This window comes from Pithys albifrons, chromosome 1, assembly GCF_047495875.1.
Source record: "Pithys albifrons albifrons isolate INPA30051 chromosome 1, PitAlb_v1, whole genome shotgun sequence".
Taxonomy (NCBI): domain Eukaryota; kingdom Metazoa; phylum Chordata; class Aves; order Passeriformes; family Thamnophilidae; genus Pithys; species Pithys albifrons.
The window spans coordinates 116,276,460-116,286,898 of record NC_092458.1 but is presented as its reverse complement, the minus strand read 5'-3'; the positions used below and the strand labels follow the sequence as shown (position 1 = coordinate 116,286,898).

The window sequence follows — 10,439 nt, the reverse complement described above, 5'->3', positions numbered from 1 at the left end:
TATAGGGGCATGTGTATGTATATGGACTCTGAAATTCAATGTACATAGAGGTTATTCAAAGAAGAATTAAACCTGCTTTCTGGGAGGCAATTACATTATTGATGCCTATAACTAATTAAACACTGAGGATCATTGGCAGGTCCTGTTAATCATGTGGACTGGAGAAGCTCTACCTCCTCCTTTTCAAGGGGCATCAGCACCTGAAACAGAAGGTGCTGCCCCAGAGAAAGATTCAAATGAACATCCTGATTTGAGGGGAAGAGAAAATGTAAATCTGAGCAGAGATCTGGGGAAGGATTAGGTGTGAGGGCCACAGTGCTTCCTCAGTTGCCTGTTTTCCTCTCTGAAGGCAAATTTTGGGGTGGACATGTTTGCATAAGAGCTGGCATTCTCCTCCTGAGGCAGGTAAGCATTCCAATGGCACAGCACATGGATGGGCCTGGAATGAAGAGACTGCTGAGGTCTGGTCAGGTTTGGTTCTTCACATCTGACACTAAATCTATGGTACCTGCCAAGCCCATCATGGGGGAACAGACTTAATTTCTGCTTTAGGAGCTGTGAGATGTTCAGAGTGGTTCTGAAACACCTCAGTCAACTCAACATTTCTGTCTGGGAGGTGAGTTGAGCCTTAAAAAGGAGTTGCATTTCTCTAAGGTGTACAAGGGGGTCAGAGCACCCTCCAGGCTGACCCAAACACAGGATTTATCTGCAAAAGGTATTTTTTTCCCACAGATTAGCAAAGTCAGGGAGTCATTGGCATTAAAGAGGTTGATTTTCCAGTTCTTATGAGTTTCCAAGATATTGGTAGAGTTTCTGGATTTTTTTTTCCCCAACCTGCCTGCTGTAACTTATTTAAATTGCTGAAATTTATCTCCAGGCTTCCAAACTGTCCCATTTAGTGGTTTTCCTCTCCTGCCTCCTTCCCTTCAGGTTTCAATGACAAGGACCATCCTGGCACTGGACACACAGCAGTGTAGCCTGGGTGTTCCTCTCCTACATCTGCACCTCCACTGGCTGTCACTCACCACAGCAACCATTTCTGATTAAAGATCAAAACCCACTCAGCCATTTAGCACTCTCTGCTAAATGTATTTTAATGCACACCATGAATTTTAATAGCATTTCTGCAAGTGGTTCCCATCTTCTATACAAACCGTGCCTGGTGATTTTCCACCTGACCTCAAGGGCTCACCCTCCTATAGTCATCCAAGGAAAAATTATTCCTGAGCAATCCTGATAGATAAGGCAGCCAGAAGAAGAGATTCAGGGCATTAGGCATGGCCTGTTCTCCAGCTGTGCACACCTTCAGGAGATGACTGCCTGAAAATGTTGTACAAAGAGTTTTTCTGTTGAAAAAAATTACATTTAAATGGTGGTTTCGAGAGGTCTTTTCCATCATAACCTGATTTCTTTTTTGGAGTTCAAATAATAAATCAAAAAACAGTTTGGAGAATTCAGAGGTTAAAAAAAAAGTCCAGCAAGATGGATGGAGACTGTACTCAAGTTAAACAGCACAGGTCTTGTGTTCAGCTTTCTCCTGCTAGGGAAAGGAGTTTTAGACTGACAACCATCTATGACTTCTGATTTCATCTCTACCACCTCTTTCTGTGTGCACAGAGCAAAATGCCTTGGTCTTTCAGCAGCACTGGATTGGTTTTTTATGTCTGCCGAGGAGTGATGTCATATTCATCTCTCTCTAAGTACAAACCTGATAATATATTTAGCTTCTAAAGTTTGTGTTTCACATCTCAGCTGAAGACATTTCTTTCTTTCCAGCTTCCTGCTTGCAGACTTGAAGGAAAAATGAATTGCCCAGATCCCTTGGGCACATTTTCCACAAGGACATGTAGCATTATACTGTACAACTTGCATTGCCTGGCACCCCTTCCTTCCAGGTAGTTACTGGGCTCTGGGTGTTTTAGGTGGACAATTCCCTTTTCGTGGGCTTGGCTGCTTCTTGGAATGTGTTCTGTAGGCCCCTAGGGCTGTAACTGAATTAATACCATCAAAGGCAATGCCTGATATTTCCAAACACACAGAGCCCACAAGCCAAAGAACCAGAATGTGTCTTTCTTTGACAGCACTTCTAGAGGCCTTCATTGTCTCTAGTGAACCAAGGTTTTTTCTATTTACTTTTTTTAACTGGTTCAAAGAGCTGGAGGAACCAGAAGCACTTCCATTTCAACACCACCCGTGAGTTGTCAGCAAAGCAGGGAAAAGAAAGGGAAAGAAGCCCTAATGCAGCAGCTATTGCTGACTTGGCTCAAGGCAAAGCAGTCCTTGGCGTGCATTTTTGTCCAGGCTTGCAGGTATCTGTGCAGGCTTGTGGGAGGGACCCAAGGCTTCTTCCAAGGTGCACTGTACACCTTATATACCCCTCTCATATCAAACTGTTGCCTCCAACCCCCCCAGTGTTACCTGGGTAAGATTATTAGTGTGGAACACTCTCCTTCTAATCAGAAGTGAGTCTCAGAGAATATTCCCTAACAGCGACCTTACCCCTGGATTCAAAGTAAGAGCTGTGATACTCTGCCAGCTCTTTTCTTTGTTGCCCTTGTGAGTTTTGAAGCTGGTGGAGTAAAGCTTTGATGTTGATTGGAATCCTTGGCTTTCCTGTACCTGTCTAATATCATAATTATACTTTTATATTGGATCAAAACGAGGAATTTACATTAAAGAGCTACATCAAGTACCTCCTAGCTGGATTTAAACCAAAAATAACCTTCAGGTGCTTTCCCAGGGCTGTAGCACTTAGAAAGTAAGCCCCACTCCAAGCCTCAAGTTTAGCTTTTGTTGTAAGAACAACTGTAATGACCTATTTTAATACAATATTTGAACAGATGGAAGCCCAGGCTTTCTGTACTGAATTTCAACATAGCTGCAATCTTGCAGTTAAGAAATTATTAGCCCTGCAATTAGGTGCCTTTAATTGAATCCCTGACACTACCTTAATTATAGCAGCACTGCAGACACACTATGAGCAGCAGTGAAATCAGCTGTGACACACCCCTCTGGGCCTTCCATTGGCTGGGAACTTGTTAGGCTTGATGGGTAGGCACTGGAGTCAGAGGGGATTTCAAAGCAAATAAATAGCAGGTCCTTCCAGGCAGTGAGAAATGGGTTTCTATCTCTCTGAACCTCAGACTGGAGGAGCTGCTGCTGAGAAAAGCTGCACGAGGAAACTACTGGAGCAAACATTCCCTCTCAGGCTTTGTCTGGCTTCTGTGAATGAGGGATCCTGGAAGACCTTCTGGGCTGTCCTGCTCGAGCTGTGTCCTCCAGCAGCAGCATGGCTTGCTGTGTGCTGCAGATCACTGGGCTGATACTCGGTGGCGTGGGCATGGTTGGCACTCTGGCAGCCACAGTCATGCCCCAGTGGAGGGTTTCTGCCTACATCGAGGGCAACATCGTGGTGTTTGAGACCATCTGGGAAGGGCTGTGGATGGACTGCATCAGTCAGATGGGCCTCAGGCTGCAGTGCAAGTTCTACGACTCTTTCCTGGCTCTGCCCCCGCCCTTGGAGGCGTTCAGAGCCCTCATGTGCATTGCCGTGGTGCTGTCAGTCCTCTCCTTCCTGATGGCCATTGCTGGGGTGAAGTACACTCAGAGGACCAAGGAGGATCCCCAGGGCGTCAGCATCTTCATCCTGGCAGCTGGAATTGCCTTTCTGCTGACGGGCACCCTCGTGCTGATCCCGGTGTCCTGGACTGGAGGGAGCATCATCCGTGACTTCTACGATCCCGAAGTGCCTGTGCCGCTGAAGAGGGAGCTGGGAGCTGCTCTCTTTGTGGGCTGGGGGAGCACTGCCCTCCTCCTGGCTGCAGGAGCAATGTACTGTCACTTCTGGTGCTGGGCTGACACAGCTGCAAAATCCAGGTATCCATTGCTTGCCCAGCACAGCCTGCACAGACCTGGCACTGCCAGAGGGCCATCCCTGGGCGTCCATGCCTATGTGTAGCTGCCATGTGTGAGCATGGAATCACAGAACACTTTGGGTTGGAAGGGACCTTAAAGATCATCCAGTTCCATGGCTGGGACACCTTCCACTAGACCAGGATGCTCCAAGCCCTGTCCAGCCTCAGTTTGAACTTCCAGGGATGGGACATCCTGTGCTCTTCCTGTTTAGCAGGTTGACATGTGCTAATTGACTTTGTAATTAAACTCTGAGTCTGTAATGGAGGAGCACTTTTGTTCCTTTGCTGTTGACAGGGATTTCTGCTCTCTACCACACTTACAGGAAATGTTGTTATAGGTGTGTGTTTGTTAGAGCACAGCCAGAGGAAGAACCTCTCCCATGTTTTGGGAATGAAGAATGGCATTGGAGCAGCAGCAGTCAGGAGGCTCTCAGAGAAGATGGAGGGCTGGAGAGAAGGCAGCTGCTGTGCAGCAGCATCACTGCCTCCCCTAAACACCCCTGATGTGCAAAGGCAGCACTGCACTTCCCTGCAGGTAAAGGCTTCCCAAGGACTGCTCTAGGACAGAGGGGAGGAGTGTGGGGAGCTTGGAGTTGGCAGCATGGCTGAAGCAGCTGCCGAATGAACAGAGGAGCCTCCAGCAATCCAACTTCCAAAACTGGCACACAGATGTTTGTGCTATCCCATCAGATGTCTCTGTGATTGATTGGAATTCATTGATGCCTGTGGAGTTGATGTGTCCTCCTCTCTTCTGCAAAGCACAGAATGCAGCTCATGGAATAGTAAAAGTTTTAGTTACTTTAACGAAACCTGCCATGAATGTGTTGGCTTTTTGTTGCTTGCTGCCTCTCTCCTTTTCTGGCTTCTCCTTTTCTATAGGTAGCACCTACTGCTCTGTCAAACTGAGGACAGACCATCTGTGTTTGTGCACTTTATAGCCCTGTGCTAATGTAAATGGAAATGTGCCATCCCCACCTGCCCCTTGGAGCATCAGGATTTCCTGCCTATGACTTCCATCACCCCCACCAAAGCCAAGCCCTGCTGCTGCTCTGGCTGTTTGTGCTCTCCAGATTGCTTTGGAAATGCAGCCTGAGCAGCCTGAGGTCTGTCTGTCCCTTGTGCAGCATCCAACAGAATTTGCAATTGTGCATCTTTTCATTCCCAGCTGAAAACTCGGACTCTGGCTTTTGACAGTGTCTTGATAAGTGACCACAGAAGACCTGGTTCAAAATGGTTTTTCTGGTTCTTTACTCAGTAGAAAGGGATGGAACCATTTAATGGATTATTTTATGGCACAAGTGCTCATCTTGATCCTCTTCTCTATCTGTAAGTGGTATCTGAAAAAAGGCTGTAATGACTCTTGGAGTTGAGAGAGCAGTGCCTCTCCATATTCCTTTGGCTGTTGAGTTTGAAAGAGAACATTTAATTAAACAGGCCTTTTATTAACTTGACTTCAGGTGAACCTAAATGAAACAGAGCCATTGGAGGCAGACATTCATTACACAGATTAACTAATGTGCATTTGCATTTAAGACAACCAGCTTAGATCTAATAGTGGGAATGTTCCAGGCACCAGAAAACAGGTTTAATGTATCCAGCTCATCCCTTGAGCAGTCAAATCAGCACTTACTAATTCTAGATGAAAAGTTACAGTTGTAAATAGGTATTTTAGTCCTAAACGATGTATCTTTGTGTTGTCTCAGAGCTGCTGAAGTCTGTCCCAGCAGCTGCCATTGACAGCTGATTTCAGTGGAGTCATTCTGTTGACTTTGGTAATAATTTAAACTACCCTGAGGACCTCCACCTCTTATTTTATTGTATTTTTGTCCTATAATACACATTTTGTTTACTACAGAGTGATTTGGTGAGTAAGCCAGAATTGCACATTTTGGATTAATTTAGATATGACAGTTGTGATTAACAAAGCAGAGGATGAAGACATTTGCAAGGCAAATTTGATACATATTTATATGTAGGTAATGGATTTAAATGATTATGTATTCAGTGTAATGCAACTTTATGCAGATGGAAGTGCTTAAGAAGTAATTAAGTACAGTTTTCTATAACATTAATTAGAGAATCCTGAATGCTTCCACTATCAGTTGGCTCATCTAGAAATCAAATTTGAACTGGGTGTGTCATTTACACTAGGAACTTTATTTTCAATGAGTAGAAAGAGAAACTGTTTTATTTGAACATTTAACTTTAATTTCAAAGAAAATCTGAGCTTTTTACATCTAACCTTAACACATGAGGACTTCACATTGCTCCAATTCTCCCTTTTTCCAGCTGACCAAAAGAGGAGCCCCAAATCTCCGAGCTCAGACAGGTTTGTGTTTGTGTATGGGCTTGGAATGCAACCTTGATTCCAAGAGTAGAGCCAGGCTGGGCTAATGTTGGAATGTCTGGGGGTTTAGGGGCACAAACAGCAATTTCTGGGGATGGGATTGAGCATTTTAGTCTCATAGGAGAATGTTTAGGAGCCTGTGACATCAGAATTTCTGAATTTGATGCGGGAACAAATCTCTCTTGAGAAACTGGTCTGCAAGGGCTGCAACATGGTGCTTACCTTGTCCCTTTGAACAGAACTGGAATCCCCTTGTGGCTTCTGGTGGGGAAAAGCCCACCAAGAGGTTTTCCGGATGTTCCACTTCTGTATGCAGGGCATGCATTTGGCTGAGCAGACTGAAGGGGTGCCTTTGCTGAGGGGGACAGTTTTTCCACCTTCCTGTCCCCTCTCCAGCCCCTGGGATGCTGTGAACTGATTCATTGGAAGCTGCAGTTTGGAAGGGTGAGTAGGAAAAGGAAGTTTTAGACTTCAGCAAAAAATTGCAGTTGAACTTTAAAACTAAACTGCTGGTGTTGGTGAGTTTCCTGAGGGCAGGAGGGAAAGTTTGGCTTGAGGGGAGTGATGGAGGAACCTCCAAACACCTCTGGTGCCCAAGGCTGCTCCTTCTGCCCTCCACCTGCTGCTCCAGAAATCCTCTGGCTCCTTCTGGGCTCTTCCCAGCCAGCCTTGCTCTCAGGTAGCCACGAGTGCCTAAGGTGACTTTTGGAGCTTGTTTAGATGGTTGAACATGTCTTGATGGATGAGGGAGGTGAGGAGGGGATGCTCAGGAGCACACGTGGTGCAGCAAAGACCTTTAGGGAGAAGGCCAGGAGGGTTGGAAAGCAGAGCTTTGGCCACACTCAGTGTGATGGAGGACTGTGAGGAAGCAGCGTGTGGATAATCACTCCTGACTGGACTTCTCTCTTGGAGAAGAAGTCCTGACTTGTGGGTGTCCTTTGCTGTGGGTGGGTCTGGGATTGCTGGAATGTTGGGTCAGGTTTTCCCATGCTGGAGCTCTGGGTTCCCTGAGGAGGGGAGGCTTTGGTGCTGCTCACAGTCCTCCAGGCACAGCTGGCAGAGACTTCAGCTTGCTGGATTTGTTCGAAACAGCTGATTAAATATTGTGGTTAAATCTCTAGTTGAATATCCCCATGCTATTATATTCTTTAATATTTGGTGACTGCAGGACAAAATGACTTTGGAAACAAATGTGACCAGCTGAGATTTGGCTGTGTATTTGAAATAAATGTGCAAATTCCTCAGTTGGTTTTGGTTTTATTTTTTTTACCATTATATAATTTCTTTTTTATATTAAAGTGAAGGAATGTGTTTCCCCATAGCCAGGGAGAGACAGCTTCAGTATTTTTATAATGCTCTTGTCTCATTCAATCTTGATTTTTACATTCTGCTGGAGGTTTTGCTAGATAATAAACAAAGGGGGTCTGATTCCTTGGGAAATAAAATATACAAAACTGATTTAGTGCTGGCTTCCAAGACTTGTTTATAAGAGGTTTCCTGAAGCAAACTGGTATTTCAAAACCTGGTCCCAAAATGTATATTCATCTCTGAGATGAAAAGAAAAGATTCTGGAGCAAATAATCCACCACTAAGATGTGGCCAAGGGAATATATTTATGGCGAAAGTGATGGCTTGGCAAAACACTTCATTGTAACAGAAAGATGAGTCAGACAGGTTTGGAGACAAATAAATGCAGGCAGCCCTTGGTGCTGATGTGCAAAGGCAGAATTCTGTGTGAGGGACACTCAGACTAAATGAGGTGATGTTCAAAAATGTTCCAGCTCTCCTGCAAATCAACGTGAGGTCTCCCAAAGTCACCCAGGGGGGCTTTGATTGTGCCCTGATTTCTGCAACCACCCTTTGGGAAAAGCCACCAGAGGTCTTTCCAGGGCAGTCCCACGTCATCTGGGAAAACTGGGGCAGAGCTGACCCACCGAATAAACAATCCCTTCCCTTTGTGTCTGAAATGCTCTCTGACTTACACACTTTGCCTTCTTGATTTGAATCTCAGTCTGAGTAAGACTAACTTGACATTTTCTGACTGCTTTAGGAAGCAAAGAGCAGAAGAAAACAAGAAGTGCCCTGAGAAGGGAAGGACGTTTTCAGCTGGAAATTTCTCTCTCCGTGCTTCTTGTATTTCTGCCCCTCACAGAAAATGTTCCAGCTGTCAATGAGGACAAACAAAATGTATTCAAAAGCACAAGTATTTTGGTTTTAGCAAGAGCAGGGAGCAGAACTGGCGAGGGGAAGTGTTGTGGCAGCAGGATAAACAAGCCATGCACACCTGCAGGGTCAGCACCTGAGGTTTCCTCACTTCCAGGGATCCAAAGGGATTGGAGCAGGGTGTTCTCAGTCACAAGAAGTACAACCCATTGTAATGTTTTCAAAACTGTTAAAGGAAAAAGAGAAAATGCCACCTGGAACTTGTCTGCACCAGAACAAAAGCAGAATGCAAAGGGTTACCTGAGATTCTCAGCCCTGTACTTCCAATCCTTTAAAAATTAAAGAAGGAGCTAATTTTACCATTAGGCTTTTTTTTTAATCTACTCATTTGGCTTCTCCCATGAATGTGTCATCACCTGAACAGCATGAAATTTTGAGGCATTATAGAAAAGTAAACTTTACTGTGCTTTTATTTTCTGTTGCCAGCCAGTTCAAGGACTGTCTGTGAATCAATCACTAGAGGTGAATGTATCATTCAGTTCTCTTCAACATTCCTATTTTTGTAATTGAAATATTTCTCTTCATTTAAACAACAGCAAAACAAAAGAACTCACAGCAATTTAGCTGGCAAATCCAACACCTTTGTGCAAACCCCATGCTTCTAAAATGGAAACCACAAGCCCATCCAGTTCTGTCCCCTGAATAATACATTAATTCTGTTGCCCAGTTCTGCTCTGGACCTTAATCTGTGGGTTTTGTCTCAGTTACCCTGAAGTGGAGCCTGATTGGCAAATGACAAAGATGATGAGGCCATTGGTGTTTCAGCTTCTGCCTGATGGATGAGTGAGTGGCAGGATGATAATGTTTATTCATTCAGGGTTTCCACTGCTGTGCCAGATGGTCCTGGGGGATAGAAGGCAAATCTCCAGACTCCACCAAACATCTCCTCATGTTCAGTCAGAGTTCAGCAAAAATTGGCAACGCAAACTCCACGTGGCAAAGAAAAGTACATTGTTAGCTAAGTCCTTTTTTGCAAGGCCAAATGTCATAGGTGAGTCTGAGTCCTGCTCTCTCTCACTGGGACATCCAAAACACTGGCTGTGGCACTCAGTGCTCTGCTCTGCTTGCCAAGGTGGTGATGGGTCAAAAGTTGGACTTGATCTCAGAGGTCTTTTCCAACCTAAATGATTCTGTGATTCCAAGAGACTCCAGAACTCTTGGGGAGCTGCCCTGACATTTCCTGTCCAAAACAGCCTGGCTGAGGTGCCACAGCTGGCCAGGCTGGGAGCAGTGGGTGGGACTGGGACAGAGCTCTGACAGCTGAGGTGATCAGCTCACACCATGGCCCCCCCACAGCTTGGCACAGCCTGTCCCCTCTGTCTCAGCAGCTTTCCAGATGTCTGTGCTGCTGCTCTGGGGTGGGTATTGTCTCCAACAGCACTTCCCTCTACTTCCCTAGTCGAATGGAGAAGAGCAATGAGGCTGGAGAAGGGACTGGAGCACAAGTGCTGTGGGGAGAGGCTGAGGGAGCTGGGGGTGTTTAGCCTGGAGAAGAGGAGGCTCAGAGGTGACCTCAGCACTGTCTAGAACTCCCTGAAGGGAAGTTCTGGCCAGGTGGGGGTTGGTCTCTTCTCCCAGGCACTCAGCAATAGGACAAGGGGGCACGATGGGCTCAAGCTCTGCCAGGGGAAATTGAAGTTGGAGAGCAGAAAAAAATTCTTTGCAGAGAGAGTGCTCAGGCATTGGAATGGGCTGCCCAGAGAGGGGGTGGATTCCCCATCCCTGGAGATTTTTCAACTGAGATTGGCCGTGGCACTGAGTGCCATGATCTGGTAAAGGGACTGGAGTTGGACCAAGGGTTGGACTTGATGATCAGGGAGGTCTTTTCCAACCCAATCCATTCTATGATTCTATGACCTCTGTGCAAGCAGTAAAATGCAGTGATTGTCCAAGTGATTGCCAGGGAATGGAATTTGTGGAGTAAGTGGCTCCAAGGGATGTGTGCAAGGTGGTGA

General features: G+C 45.8%; 1 protein-coding gene across 2 annotated transcripts; it reads left to right on the top strand.

Moving 5' to 3' along the window:
• Positions 1 to 3,107: 3,107 nt before the first annotated feature.
• LOC139680506 (claudin-8-like) lies at positions 3,108 to 8,732 on the top strand. Of its 2 annotated transcripts, none has more exons than XM_071573161.1 (2): positions 3,108 to 4,449; positions 8,312 to 8,732. In XM_071573161.1, the coding sequence occupies exon 1, from the start codon at positions 3,290 to 3,292 to the stop codon at positions 3,956 to 3,958; it is 669 nt and encodes a 222-aa protein (XP_071429262.1). In that variant the 5' UTR covers positions 3,108 to 3,289; the 3' UTR covers positions 3,959 to 4,449; positions 8,312 to 8,732. The 2 variants fall into 2 exon arrangements, with proteins under 2 accessions (XP_071429262.1, XP_071429256.1); XM_071573155.1 differs by having other exon boundaries at positions 3,108 to 6,705.
• Positions 8,733 to 10,439: the final 1,707 nt, after the last annotated feature.